This window comes from Diadema antillarum, unplaced genomic scaffold (genome assembly GCF_040938485.1).
Source record: "Diadema antillarum isolate AM-2024a unplaced genomic scaffold, OU_Dant_1.0 scf00000039, whole genome shotgun sequence".
NCBI lineage: Eukaryota > Metazoa > Echinodermata > Echinoidea > Diadematoida > Diadematidae > Diadema > Diadema antillarum.
Window position 1 is genome coordinate 1,487,349 of NW_027270928.1, and position 16,215 is coordinate 1,503,563.

General features: G+C 40.8%; 1 protein-coding gene across 1 annotated transcript; it reads right to left on the reverse strand.

Annotated features, from left to right (window-relative positions):
• Positions 1 to 1,464: 1,464 nt before the first annotated feature.
• On the reverse strand, positions 1,465 to 5,997 carry LOC139710948 (uncharacterized). Its single transcript, XM_071622873.1, has one exon. It carries the CDS (start codon positions 5,944 to 5,946, stop codon positions 1,465 to 1,467), a length of 4,482 nt encoding a protein of 1,493 aa, XP_071478974.1. The 5' UTR covers positions 5,947 to 5,997.
• Between the last annotated feature and the right edge of the window lie 10,218 nt (positions 5,998 to 16,215).

A 16,215-nucleotide genomic window follows, 5' to 3' on the forward strand; every position in this document is an offset into this window, starting at 1 on the left:
CAACATAAAATGCAAAATCAAAATTCTGAGTGAGATAAATTAAATTACAATACTCTTATGTTCGACAACCATGTAAACGGGACCCTGCCTTGGTCCGGTTCCACTTGTAATTTTTGGCTTGACACTTGTTCAGAATAATTATAACAGCTTCACTATCAATTCGTTGTCCCTGACAATACCACTATCTGCTATCTAGCGCAACACTATATGGTTCACTCCACCGTAGTGCTGATCCTGAGATGACCAGCCTGCACGCACGACGGTTTACCGCGGTTATAACACTTGCCTTCAATTACACTGCTTCCGTTTACATCCGGGTTCTGTGTTAACCCGCAACTATCATGGAGTGTATAAATACCAACATTCGAATTAGGTGCACATCATATTCATCCTTTTACCAATTTAACATGACCTTCACCTCTCTACTTCGGCGACACTTCCTCGTCATAACCAATCATATCAACAGGGTGTCATGCACCCGCCAGGTTCATCGCTCACCTGCGTTGTCCACAGAGTCACCTTAATTGTCAAACTATTCGCTTCCAGAACATAACTGATTCGTGGGTGGAGCGTCCTTGTATGCGAGGTTGCTGTTCCAGCTCCAAAGTTTCGCGAGGGACCCGCGTTCCGTATTCATTGGCGTCAAAAGTTCTCCCTAGCGAGGGGCGGGCACAGTCGCTCCGCTGCGAATGCGTCGGCCTGGGAGTAGATTCGACCTCGGCCTCGGCGCCATCAATGACCGGTGTAATATAACCAAAATGCCTCTTCTTCTTGGCTACTGGAAGGCTGCAAAGGCTGTTGGAATATGCCTTCTGGCAGCAAACAAAATCTGAACTCAAATCAGCCAGTATACAGGCTGACGGTAAGGTGGACGGACGGCTCCTGGCCGCAAACGAAATTGGGCTTAGACACAAAATTATCTTGCCAACTGGCGCCTGGGTGTGGCAGGTTGGTTTTCTGCCATCACGGAGCTAACTCAATGTTCTCTCGGTGAAATCAAAATGGTGTCTGCCACGAAAAGATCCAACTCTACTGTTAAATTGCTACTCGACTACGACACTCCTTTTCGAGGCATTTGGAATATTTGATACAACTAAAAGGACTTGAACGAAAACACCTATACAGCACTCTCCCGGAACTGGAGCTATTTCCTGTCTTCTCTTTCTACATTAATTGTCATGCAAAAATAAATGAACTCCTCTCGGTCATCGATGGCGCGACTTGTAAAACATTTACACCTGTCCTATCACTTTCTCTCTCTCGCTCTCGCTTTCTCTCTCGCTCCCTCACTCGCACTCTTTGTCTCGTTATCCCTACCCGTAAACATGTTTGTCTAGTTGAATGACCGATAGGTGTTGTACATGAAACAACCTGGAAATGCATTTTCAATGTGACATTTCACTCCCCCTTTCGAAAAATGCATTTCATAATTAAAAGAAATTACTTATAACACTATCTTTCTCTCTACAGCCGGCTTAGTAGGTCTGCGCCAACATTCTCGCTGCCGCGGATAGCTTCCACACGGAATCTGTAGGGTTGCAAAGCCAGAATCCAACGCATTAGCCTCCCATTTGCAGGGCTAGCCTTGTTCATGTACACTAGTGGGTGGTGGTCGGTTTCTAGCACAAATTGTCTGCCGTACAAGTATGGTTCGAACTTCTTTACTGCCCAAACTACAGCTAAGCACTCACGTTCTATGGTTGAGTATGCTTGTTCTCGTCGAAGCAGTTTTCGGCTCGCGTAGGAGACTGGAAATCGTTCGTCTTGGTGTGTTTGGAGGAGGACTGCTCCTAGTCCAACGTTGGAGGCGTCTGTCCTGAGGATGAAGTCCTGTGACAAATCTGGCAAATGAAGGATAGGGGGGTTAGAAAGTTTTTCCTTCAGTGTTGTGAAGGCCTGCTCTTGGCTCGTTTCCCATTTTACCTTGTTTGGTTCAGCATTTCTGGTCCTGTCTGTGAGTGGTGCGGCGACGGCGGCGTAGTTCGGAATGAACTTCCGGTAGTAGTTCGCCATACCTAGGAAGGATCTGAGCTCTCGTTTGGTCTGAGGCTGACTTACCTCTTGGATGGCTTTGAGTTTTTCAGGGCGGGGTCTTACCTGTCCGTGTTCGATCACATGTCCTAGGAATTCGACGCTTGTCTGTCCGATGAAGCACTTACTTGGTCTAGCAGTGAGCTTTGCGGCTCGTAGTCGTCTGAAGAGTTCTGTGAGTGTACGTAGGTGTTCTTCCCACGTGGTCGAATAGATGAGGATGTCGTCGATGTAGTTCACCGTTCCTCCGAGTCGGTCTAGCAGTCTCCTCATCAGTCGACTGAAGGAGGCGGGAGCGTTCACTAAGCCGAAGGGCATCATTGTGAACTGAAAGAGACCATCGGGGGTAAGAAAAGCGGTTAGTGGTTTGGATTCGGCAGCCATGGGTACCTGCCAGTATCCTTTGCTGAGATCTATTTTGGTGAAGAACTTTGCATGGGCGACTTTTGTGAAGAGTTCATCTTGATCTGGTATGGGTTCAGCATCAAATACAGTCACTTTATTGAGTTTTCTGAAGTCTACACAAAACCGGTTGCTGCCATCGGGCTTTTTAACCAGTACTATGGGGGAGGCAATGGGGCTTTCTGATGGCTCAATTACTCCGAGCGATAGCATGGTTTTTACCTCTTCTCTGACTGTGTCTCTAAGAGAGTGGGGAATGGGATATGGTTTACTCTTCGGGTGTTCATTTCCTTTGAGTTTGATGTGGTGTTCGCCTAACGTGGTTTGACCGGGAAGATCAGACAGGACGTCTTTGTACTCGTTGAGGAGTTCGTTGACCTGTTCTTTCTGTGGGGAGGAAAGGGCTGAGTTAATTGAGACATCGTCGAGTGACTCTTTCGCCTGAAATGGGAAAGGCTGTAGGAGAGATGTGTTAGTTAGTGGTTGCTGCGTTTCTTCCTCGTCATCATTTTGCTCTTCGCATTCGATCACGGCGGTACAAGCAGCTTCGGCATCTGAAATAGAGGGAACATCATTTCTAGCGTGATACTTTTTCAGAAGATTGATGTGGAACACCTTTGGTTTCCCGTTGAGGTCGATCCTGTAGTCCATGGAGCTGATTTTGGAGATCACGTCAAAGGGGCCCTTCCATTGTAGAAGGAGCTTATTCCTGTCAGTTGGTAGGAGTAGGAGTACCTTGTCTCCGACTTGTAGCTCCCTGTGTTTTGCCTTCTGATTGTAGTATTTTGCGTACCTGTTTGCTGATTTCTGAAGTTGAGTGCGGGCGTTGCGGCATGTCTCGTCGATCCTGTTTCGGAGATCAAGTACATAGTGGTAAGTAGACTTGGTCTCACCTGTTTCGGCTTCTCCTGTCCAGAGTTCTCTCAGGATGTCGAGGGGTCCGCGTACCTTCCGGCCGTAAAGAAGCTCGAACGGGGAGAACCCCATGCTCTCTTGTGGTGCTTCTCTCACTGCAAATAGAAGGGGAGTAATGTACCTGTCCCAGTCTTTTGGGTTTTCAGCGCACATACGTTTCAACATTTGTTTTAGAGTGCCATTGAAGCGCTCAACTAGTCCATTCGCGGCAGGGTGATATGGGGATGTAGTGAAGTGTTTGATGGAGAGTAATTTGCTTACCTCTTTCATGAGATCAGATGTGAACTGAGTCCCTTGATCGGTCAGCATTTCCTTGGGGATTCCGACTCTGGTGAAGATGCTCACTAGGGCTTCTGCAACTCTTTCTGTCTCGATGCTTGGGAGTGGGATTGCCTCGGGGTACCTAGTAGCAACATCAATAACGGTAAGTATGTACCTATTTTTCTGGTCAGTCATTGGGTGTATTGGTCCAACTATGTCTACAGCAATGCGTTCGAAGGGGACTTCGATGAGCGGCATTTTTCCGAGTGGGACCTTGGTTACACGACCTTTTGATAGTGTACGTTGGCAGACGTCACACGATCTACAGTACCTGGTAATGTCAGAGTTCATACCGGGCCAAAAGAAATTGGTAAGTATCTTTTCTGTTGTCTTTTTGGTACCTTGATGCCCTCCGAGTATATTTTCATGGGCTGTTTGCATAACCTGTTTGCGGTATTGTTTTGGTACTACCACTTGTGTGATTGTTGTGTCGGGGTCCATTTGGGGAGAGTGGAATGAGCGATACAGCATTCCGTCTTTGTAAAAGAAGGAAGAGAGACCGTTATTGCGACTTACCTTCTCGGAACGAGTATCGGCGAGTTCTCGCAGGCGGTGTAATGTTTCATCCTTCTGTTGTGCCTCTTTGAGAGCTGTTGGAGTCACGATATCTTCCATTGGGTGTGGGGTTCTGAGAGGACGAAATGGCTTACCGTCTCGTTGAGCCTGGGCTCTCGTCTGTACTGCGCCGACAGGCATTGGTGTAGCCGTCCAGTCAGGATCTGGGTTGTCTGGTTCTCTTACTCCGGGTAGGTTACCTAAAATCAGGTCATAGAGTGGAGTTTTCATGCACAATGCGTTAACTTTTCCTACGTAGAAGGGAGTGTCTACATCTATTCTAGCGACGGGGAGAGTTTTCACTGTGCCGTCAATCAGCACGCAAGTACTTTCTTCACCTGTCATTTGGGTTGGCTGGACAAGATCTTGTTTAATGACAGCTCCGCTGCAGCCGCTGTCTCTGAGAACAGAAATTTGATTGTTATTGACTAGTCCGTTAGTAACTGGCATTTGTCTGACCACATGTTCTTTGGTGCATGCTGCACTCATCAACGGCAAGGAGTGTCCACATTTGAATTGGATATGGTCTGTGGTGGATTCTAGCTTGGGGGCATTGAGTGGCATCCGAACCATCATACAAGAAGCCTCAATTTTGACCTTTGTGTTAGTGCAAGCTGGACATTGACAGGGAGTATGTGGATTTGGTTCTACCTGATCGGGTTCCAATGAAGCCAGGTTGTGTTCCGAGATAGGGGGGTTTCCTTGCTCTGGATCCTGGGCGAGGACTAGACCTGCCGATTTCATGGGGGAGAAAGGACAATAGTTAGCAATGTGACCTGGTTTGTGGCATATGAAACACGTTCTGCCTCTGTTTCCCTGTTTTGTACAATCACGGGCAAGGTGACCGTGTTGGTGGCAGTTGTAACATTTGGGTTGAGATGGGGGCCTATTTCCTGAAATGTTATTTGGAGGGATTTTACCTTCAGGTCTGGTGTTGCTCCGTGGCATCTGTCCCACGTGTGTCTGGATGTTCCTTTGTGCCGGTGGGGGTGGTTTGAAGGTGCCTCCTCTGGCGTCTAAGTACTGCTCAGCTAGTTTCACCACGTCCTTCGAAGTCTCGTGCTGCCGTTCCTTCAGGAAGATGGCCAGCTCTCGATGACACCCACTGATGAGCTGCTCCCGGAGGAGTAGATCTGCCAGCTCCTCGAAGGTGTGCTCTATACCAGAGAGGCTTACCCACCTGTTCAAGTAGTTCTCTAGTCGGTTTGCATACTGGGATGCCGTTTCTCCTGTTGTCGGTTTGCCTGAAAAAAACTTGGAGCGAAATCCTTCTGCAGTGAGCTGAAAGGATTTCAAGAGTGCATGTTTCAAAGTGTCATAATCATTGGATTCCGCACTTGACAATCTAGAGTGAACATCAAGAGCCTTACCTGTAAGCAGTGTGCTTAAGTTGAGTGCCCAGTCTGTAGTTGGCCAGTTTTGATTTTTGGCATATCGTTCGAACCGCTGTAGATAGGCATCTATGTTATCTTTGTCTTCCTGAAATAGAGGCAATTTTGGAGATCGAGCTTTGCACCCATTAGAACTTGATTCGCTTTTGGTTTGCTTTTCACGCGCTATCGCCAATTGTAGCTCGGCTGTTTCTCTTTCCTGTCGCCTTAACTCTAACATGTCCGCTCTTTCCTCTCTGAGTCTCTTTTGCTCGTCTGTAACAAACTGCCTAAGCTCCTCTCCACTGAATCCGAACTTTTCTCCAATTTCAGTTAACTTAGCTAGCTCCATTCTGAATTACCTGAGCACTTATAATACAAAAATGTATTCAGATCAGTTCAGATCATGTACACAATGAATATACAACGGTGCACATATAGATAGTACATACATAGATACATACATAGATAGTACATACATACAAATGTAGAGGAAACAAAAAAAATCACAAGTTTTCCTCAACCTTTTTCTTTACTCTGTTTTCTCCGTTTATATACCCATGTGACTTCGAATGGCACGAGTTATACTCCCGGACAAGCCCCCAGAAAATGTCACATGGGCGGACTTAAATAATACTCAATCACACTCGTGCCATTCACTTCAATGTACAATTTAATAAACCATTTGTAGAATATTTACAAGACTGAAATCAAGGAGTTGTGACCAACATAAAATGCAAAATCAAAATTCTGAGTGAGATAAATTAAATTACAATACTCTTATGTTCGACAACCATGTAAACGGGACCCTGCCTTGGTCCGGTTCCACTTGTAATTTTTGGCTTGACACTTGTTCAGAATAATTATAACAGCTTCACTATCAATTCGTTGTCCCTGACAATACCACTATCTGCTATCTAGCGCAACACTATATGGTTCACTCCACCGTAGTGCTGATCCTGAGATGACCAGCCTGCACGCACGACGGTTTACCGCGGTTATAACACTTGCCTTCAATTACACTGCTTCCGTTTACATCCGGGTTCTGTGTTAACCCGCAACTATCATGGAGTGTATAAATACCAACATTCGAATTAGGTGCACATCATATTCATCCTTTTACCAATTTAACATGACCTTCACCTCTCTACTTCGGCGACACTTCCTCGTCATAACCAATCATATCAACAGGGTGTCATGCACCCGCCAGGTTCATCGCTCACCTGCGTTGTCCACAGAGTCACCTTAATTGTCAAACTATTCGCTTCCAGAACATAACTGATTCGTGGGTGGAGCGTCCTTGTATGCGAGGTTGCTGTTCCAGCTCCAAAGTTTCGCGAGGGACCCGCGTTCCGTATTCATTGGCGTCAAAAGTTCTCCCTAGCGAGGGGCGGGCACAGTCGCTCCGCTGCGAATGCGTCGGCCTGGGAGTAGATTCGACCTCGGCCTCGGCGCCATCAATGACCGGTGTAATATAACCAAAATGCCTCTTCTTCTTGGCTACTGGAAGGCTGCAAAGGCTGTTGGAATATGCCTTCTGGCAGCAAACAAAATCTGAACTCAAATCAGCCAGTATACAGGCTGACGGTAAGGTGGACGGACGGCTCCTGGCCGCAAACGAAATTGGGCTTAGACACAAAATTATCTTGCCAACTGGCGCCTGGGTGTGGCAGGTTGGTTTTCTGCCATCACGGAGCTAACTCAATGTTCTCTCGGTGAAATCAAAATGGTGTCTGCCACGAAAAGATCCAACTCTACTGTTAAATTGCTACTCGACTACGACACTCCTTTTCGAGGCATTTGGAATATTTGATACAACTAAAAGGACTTGAACGAAAACACCTATACAGCACTCTCCCGGAACTGGAGCTATTTCCTGTCTTCTCTTTCTACATTAATTGTCATGCAAAAATAAATGAACTCCTCTCGGTCATCGATGGCGCGACTTGTAAAACATTTACACCTGTCCTATCACTTTCTCTCTCTCGCTCTCGCTTTCTCTCTCGCTCCCTCACTCGCACTCTTTGTCTCGTTATCCCTACCCGTAAACATGTTTGTCTAGTTGAATGACCGATAGGTGTTGTACATGAAACAACCTGGAAATGCATTTTCAATGTGACACTATATATACATACATATATATATATATATATATATATATATACACTCAGCAAAAAAAAGTAAGTTCCCCCCTAACATTTTTGGATATATCTCAAAAAGTATTTTACGGATGTTCATAATTCGAACGGGAATGGATAGGGAATTTCATTACTCATAACATGAATGGCATATCATTGCCACCAGATATCATTATTGGTGTAAAAAATCGCATTTTATGTCAAAATGCATGGGAAAAAAAGTTGCACTTTAGGCCATAGAGAGCATATTGTATACATTTCCTATGTAAGTTATCAAATGATCTTTTTAAATTGTGTAATTCTCAGGAATTTCTTCAGGTACAATGTGCTTCCCTATTAAACAGATGTTATGCATACTTTTTGAACAATAGGCCTTCTCAATATGAAAATATTGGTAGAAGCCATGTGATTTGTAATTCCAATTCAGGTTGATCACATTAATGTGCCTGTGGGCATTTTGCATCATGCCCTCAAGTTGTAGATCAGTTTGCTGAGGGAAATGGCATCGAACGTATGGAGTGGCCTGCAAGATCCCCCGACTGTAATCCAGTAGAGAATCTTTGGGATATCATTAAGTGGAAAGCGAGCAAGAAGTTGAAAGATGACACTTCACTGCAAGAATTTCAGCGCATCTTGCAGAGAGCATAGACCAACATTGAGCAGCGCCAAGTACAAACTTTAGATAACAGTTTGAGGAGGAGATGGCGGCTGGTCATTGCGGGTGGTGGACATATCAATTATCAAATACTTCACTATATGCTCATGAAAAGAAAGAGATAGAGAAATATGCAATAACCCATGCTTAAATGTTCAGAATCATGAGTGATTGTTTGATTATTTGTGTAAAAGTCATTGCAAATCACTAAAGTGCAACTTTTGTTTCCATGCATTTTGACATAAAATGCATTTTTTTTTCACACCAATAATGATATCTGGTGGCAATGATTTTCCACTCATGTTATGAGTAATAAAATTCTTTATCCATTTCCGTTTGAATTATGAAAATCGGTTGAATACTTTTTGAGATATATCCACAAATGCTAGGGGGAACTTACTTTTTTTGCTGAGTGTATATATATATATATATAATCAAAATGTGTACAATTTGTCTGTGAACTTTCTGCTCCCCCTGCTGAGCAGTCATACAGACAAGTTTGACAGCACACACATACACACACACACACACACACACACACACACATATTATGTGTGTCCATTCAGTCTATCTAATGAGTGTCCTAATTTTAGACCTACTTGCCAGACCCATGGGATAAGTTAACGTGACTGCACATTTCTCTTGGCTCATTAAAAATTTCACGGTGCGTCAGCTGCAATAGGCATATTGTTGTGTCAGACAACGTATCTCCCTAAACAAGGATATATCACAAAGTATGTGTCTGTTCGGAAGTCAGAGGGAATGTTTTGTCGTATTTCAACTTGATAAAATTCTACAAAGACCAAAAAAAAAAAGGGGGGGGGGGAGTGAAGCTGTTTTAAATTTGAGGAAATTATACACACACGCTTATTTGTATTTGTTCTTTTTTTTCGGGGGTGATGGCGGGGGGGGGGGGGGGGTGTTGCATAAAGAAATGGAAATTGTCTCGCCAATTAGGAGGTATCCGACTCTCACATTATCGACCTCAATCATTTGCCACTTTTTTGTATTGGCAAAGTCATGTATATGATACTGATAATAATAAATGCTGTTTATAGTAATATGTTTGAATTTAAACATTTATTGATACATTTTCTTAATGTTACCAATGCATTTGAACACACTATATACTTGTAGAACCTTATAAAGGGATATTTTCACTCGTCAAACGCGTGGTTTATAAATATTCGAGAGTAAATAATTCAAATTTCACGGTACACATAGAGGGTATTTTAAGAAAACAAACCATGTTTTTATGATCGTTTTCTTTTTCTCTGCATACACACATGCACTCACACACGCACACACACACACTTTTTTTGTTTTCAGTGATCTTTTTATTAATTCCATTTCCTTTGAGAATATAACAATTCAAAAAAAGAATACACACATTCTACATAACATCTGTCATAATTCATGTAAATATTCCTACAGTTATGAGACATAATCCATAATCCATAAAACAAGAATAATCATTCAATTCATTTTAAGGCAGAAATCAAACAGAAGGAAGAAAATAGAATGAATTATCCGATCATTCCTTTTTAACTACAAAACAAACAAGAAAAATTCATATGCAATTGTAAGCAATTTAGTCAAACACTAGAAAAACAGGAAATGAAATTTCTATTATATTAAAAGAACAATGACAACAACAACAACAACACAAACCACCCTCATTCCCACCTTTCCACCATACCCAACCCTCAACTACTCATAACTTTAAACTTTAACCCCCCCCCCAAAAAAAAAGTCCTTCTCATATCTAAACCACCTCCCCACCCTCTACACCACATCCACCTCCTTACCCGAGACAGACACACTCCCTCTCATCCAGCTGTCATCTCATCCACCTTTCATCCACCCACCCATTCACACACCCACCCTGCACACACATCCACTTAACACACACACACACACACACATCCACTTGTAAACACACATCCACACCCCCTGCACACACATTCACCTTTAAAAACACACGCACACACACATACACACAACGCACACACATTCACACACACAACACACACACACACATAATATGCTTGTGTGTGTGTGTGTGTGTGTGTGTGTGTGTGTGTGTGTTACATTATGCCTGTCGTGTGGCATATTATTACATAGATTGCAGAGAATTATCCTGAGATTGTGGATTTGGATTTTGTTTCCTTCTGATACATGAACGAAAAAAAAATAACAAAAGAGAAAAGTAAGTGCTGCTTCATCAGAGCTTCGTAAAGTGACCTCTGACATCTTCTTGTACTTAGCAAAGCCCAAATGGCACTAAAGAATAATGTGATAAACTATTGATCGTGATGGTGGTCGGGTACATTCTACCCCTGTGCATGATATTATGATAACATGCATATTGAGAATGTGTCTGAGTGACAATGCCAGTTAAAAGAGGTACAGGGTGCCAGACTGCCATAAGTAGGTCTACCGAATGCACGGTCGACTGATGAAAATCAATTAAATGCTTTTCATATAATCATGTCGATGGAATGAAGACGAGAATAGAATATATTCATGTGTTTGTCTGCTCATCGGAGCGCGAGTCTTTGTTCCTCTCACCACATCCAACACAGACATTCTTTGTGATTCAGAGCGAGATCTTCCCTCCCCATTGTTATATAACCTTGACATTCCCACGAAGCGGGACTGCTCTTTCTTCCAGTATCTTTCCCAATAGAAATGAATAAGATTTGCAGGAAACATTAAAACATTCGAACATGCTTCTTACATTTCCCATCACGGTGCTTTTAAAGGTGATTTTTTTTAAATTCTTTTTTAATGTAAATCATATTGTATGCGAATGAGTTACCAACGACATTTAAAGGCCCCCTGAAATCCAAAGGCATGTTGATTTGTGTTGATTTATGATACAATCAACATCACTTTTCCGGTGAAACGAATATCTAGAAACATTCCATATATTTTTACCGATTTTTTCTTCTATTTTTCTTCAGATTACTTGGGAACGCCCACAAAAAATCCTTCCAAACCAATATTCCTCAGATGATCTCATCTATCAATCATTGCAATTAAGTACTAAAATGTTTAACAAAAGACATTGGAATGCACCTACCCCTCCACTCAGCATAACTCAGTTACCAAAATGTGCCATAACATGTTACGGCACATTTTTATACCTGCACATTTTGGTAAATTTACCAAAATGTGCAGGACATTGACGGCACATTTTGGTAACTTTCTGCTCCTCCACAATCATCACAAATACAAATTGTAAGTGCAGTTGGTTTTTGTCTCCACCGAATGAGTTCGGTAACCTATAAGGGGACTATGAAAGTATTACGCATATCATTTTTAAACAAATCTAATTTTCTCATATAATAATTCCTTTTTTCTTTACGCAATACTATAGTGAGAGCATTTTTATATGCAGTATGCTTATCACGGGATTGCTGTGTTTTTTTAAGCCTTACTTACATAATATAAATAATATAAATAATTTTTATGATTAATTGAACGTAATAATTGAACGTAATAATGACTTTGACACCCATGACAATCTTGGATAACGTTTATAACTACCCTCCTCACCCCCCCCCCCCCCTTCCGACTCATCTAGCCCGCGATAAGAGGGTTCGGGGAACCCGTTTTGCAGTGGTGCTGAGTTTTGCAATGTCGGGAGATGCTTTTTGAATCTGTATTATTTTTGGGATGAGTGAAGTCTCCCGACCTCATGACACATCGGCATGCTTTCCTGGCCGTTCATGAAAAGAGGGGCAAAAAACTCTCGTTGAGACGTTAACAATCGCAATCTGTCAGGAATAAAGAAACAAAAACCAAATATAAATACCAAAGCTTCGCCAAGGTCTTCTAGAGTCGCTGGCTCTAAGTCTGCATTTGACTCCTATCTAGATAGCTCGTGTTGTACCATAGTCTCATTTCCCACTTTTTTGTTCTTTTTTTTTCCTCTTCTTTTTTCCCCTTCCTAAGTTAGTTTCATGTCAGTTGACATTGGTTTCTTTGACTTTGTGTACGTATTTTTTGAGGGTCCCATACCCTACAAGCTTTGCTTTTTAAGTGGGACCCTCCATTTCCATTCTAATCTTTGTATTAGGTATATACCTTAGAAACGAAATTCTGTTGTTACTCGTGACCACTTGTACGTTTTCTTTGAAATTGTTATAAATTTGTTCTGTAAACGTATTGTATATATTTTTTCTGTTTATTCAATGGAAATGGAAATAAAATTGAATTGAATTGAATTGAATTGAATAGATGTCATCATCACAAGAGGCACATGAGGTTCTTAAAAAGCTCGACATTTCACATAAGTCCCATTTAAAGAACAGTTCAAACCTGACTTTACATTGGTAAACTTGTTGAGACGTTAACAATCACGATTTGCAGGAATAAAGAAACCAAAACCAAATATACACTCAGCAAATAAAGAAAGTAAACACCTTTTTCAAGTTTATCCTTCTCATAGACTATCTGGCTGAAAAAGGTGTTTTATAGACCATGTTAAAGGCATATTTAATTGGCTATCAATCCAATAGGTCAATGAAAATGAAAACTTTACGTATGAGTGAACACATTCGTTTTTCTCTTCTAAGGCACAAAAGTAAACATTGCAAAAAGGACAAGTTGTTATTCAACCGTATTTGCTCTTCCATATAATAATGAGAACAACAGACAAATTCAACACAATAGAAATGCAAATTAATTTGCAAAAATCAACATATGATCTCAATAATGTCTCTGTAACCCTCCAAAGATAAAGAAAGGCAAAAAATAGTGGAGGAAAATGAAGAATTTTCTGTCAAATCCGCAGTCAAAAGACATAAGAGAGAAATTATGGTAACAAAGAAAGTTAAATCTAAAACGTTATTCCAAATTAAGACAATTTGAAATAATATTTGGTTCCTGAATTTGTCTCGTGCATTCTTGAATTCCTTAGTTAAAGGGTAAAATGAAGAAATTCTGTCGACTTTATCACCTTTACGGCTTACTCCCTATGTCATTTAAAGTTTGAATTGATGGATAATGCCTATGTTCCACCTTCGGTTTCCCCACTATGTTTTTGTTTTGAATATAAAAAGGAAACAAGGGAACGGAAACTTATTTCTGTTGTTTCATTCATGTCTCTCATTGTGTTAAATTGGTCTTTGGTTATCATTTGCTATCTTGGAGGTCATTTGCAAATGAATTTTGATATGTCCAATTCTGCAATTTTTACTTTTCTGCCTTGGAGGACAAAACGAATGTGTTCAGTCATGCGTAAAGTTTCCTTTTGCATAAACCTACCAGATTGATAGCCAATTAAGTGATCTTTGATATGGTATATGACACATTGATTTTTATCAAAACCTTCTATAAAAAATATTAAGTGGAAAAAGTGTTTACTTTCTTCTCTTTTTTTTTTTTTTTTTTTTTGCTGAGTGTAGATACCACAGCTTCGCCAAGGTCTAATGGAATCGCTGGCTCTAAGTCTGTATTTGACTCCTATCCAGATGTCAACATCACAAGAGGCACATGAGATTCTTAAAAAAGTCGACATGACACATAATTCCCACTTGAAGAAAAAAAAAACAGTTATCAGTGTTAGTTAATAGGAATGGTGAATTCAAAGATTGAAATTGTGAGGTATTAAAATGCATAATGTGATTCTCGAAATATCATATGATAATTCATTTCGTTGAAACCATCAGTTCATTTTAAAATTTCAAAGTTTAAGTGTATTTAATTGAAGACCTATCAAATTTTCATGAGAAAATGAAACATAATCTATGTAGATCTAGTAAACTATAATTTCCAATTAAAGGCATAATTTACCATTTGCAGATGAAACCAAAAAACAGTATTAGTGCTTTAAAATAGTTCTAAAATGTAAGTTAGGGATAGAAACAACCACTGTAAAAATTTGAATCTGTAAAATCGACGTTAAGTGTTGTTGAATATACAAAATGTGAACAATAGTAATAATAAAAATGTTTTCAGACTAAATCGTCTACAGTTACGGTTTAGTGAGAAAAATACAGATATCTCTTATATCTTAGGCTTTGTTGCGAACATTTTATATGATATAATGTTTTGTGGTACAACAGACTTACACACATGCATTACATGTCATATCTTGAACATTTTTAAAATCACTGTTGGAGTTATTGACAGGTTGTACACAAATTACTTTGTATGTGTGCTAAACATACATCATTTTGTCCATTGAGTATAAGACAGGAGCATTGCAGTTCTCTTTCTTATTCAACATGAAGCAAAATTTATCTAATGTAGCATGTTAATATGAAGACGACCGATATTGCTGTTCAACTTGCTATTACACATCAAAATGAATAAGATTTTTTTCCCCCTCGTGTTCACATGAACAATCGACAGCCTTGTATAACTCTTACAATTCATGTACATATCACTGATTACTGTGATCACATTGTCAACTCTTGGTTATGTCCACATCAGATGGAAAGAATGATAAGCGATGCACATCTGTGAATAAAAGACAATATTATTACAGACCCTTGTGTCTCATAGACGTTTGGAAATTTGAGTGATGTCATGAAAGCTTTGCTGATGTGAATATACATGTAGCATTGATTCAGAAGCAGTGACATGTGCATACAATACACAACAGAAGTTTTTACACATCTTACCTGATTATATATATATATATACATGTATATACACTGGACAGCAAAAGAAAAGTACCCACTTCTGTCAAAGGCTGCGCACAAAAATTCACCTCCTAGAAATAAACAATTTGTGTACACAGGTATGCCGCAATATCCATTAGTAATCACATACCCAATAGCAAGTGATTATCTTTATTACAAAGAAAAACAATGACATGCACAGCATCTTGGTAACTGAATCAAAAGTCACAAAATGTAACAGAATGAGCCTTACAAGTTTTATGCAAATTCAGTGTCACAGGACGAAAAAAGCAGTCACAAACATCAATTTTCAATAATGTGTATATCCTTCTCGTGCCTGGACACATTCAAGGCATCTCTGACGCATGCTCTGGACGAGCTTTCTGGCGTAGTCCTGGGGAAGTTCTGTCCATTCCTCCTGCAGAGCTTGGATCAATGTTTGCCGATTGACGGGAGGCTGTTCCCTTGATCTCACCCATCTGTGGTGGAAAGTGCTTTTGCGTGTGACTTTTGACTCAGTGACCAAGATGATGTGCGTGTCAAGTTCTTCTTTCTTATGAAGACATTCACTTGCCTATGTGCATGTGATTAGTAAGGGGCATTGTAGCAACCCTATGTACAAAAACTGTTTATTTCTAGGGGGTAAATTTTTGTGTGTGGCTTTGACAGAAGTGCACGGGTACTTTCTTTTGCTGTCCAGTTTATATATATGTATATATATATATATATATGTATATATACATATATAAATATATATATATATATATATATATATATATATATATATATCATATCATATGTGAGATATTGTATGAGAAAGGAAGGAGATATCGGTGCGTAGCTTTGACATCATTATTCCTCTTACTGTTCCTCCTTTTCGGAAAAACGCAAGAGTTGAAAAATTGGTCTCCGCTGGGAATCGAACCCGGGTCTTTGGCATGGAACGCCAACGCCTTAACCGCTCGGTCACGGAGACGTCATACTTAGCTGTTCAGGCAGACCCAAGCTCGAATACCCGACGGACCAACCTTTCAACTCTTTATGCGCATGTTCCTTTTTGGGGCAGAGAGTTATGAATAACAACCAGCCGCGTGCCTCAGCTGGATCTTCTAATGAGATTCACGTAGCGGTGAATTGGGATAATGTTTTGCGAAAGAAGTCACCGCTACAACAGCTTTTTGGCTTCTCCTGAA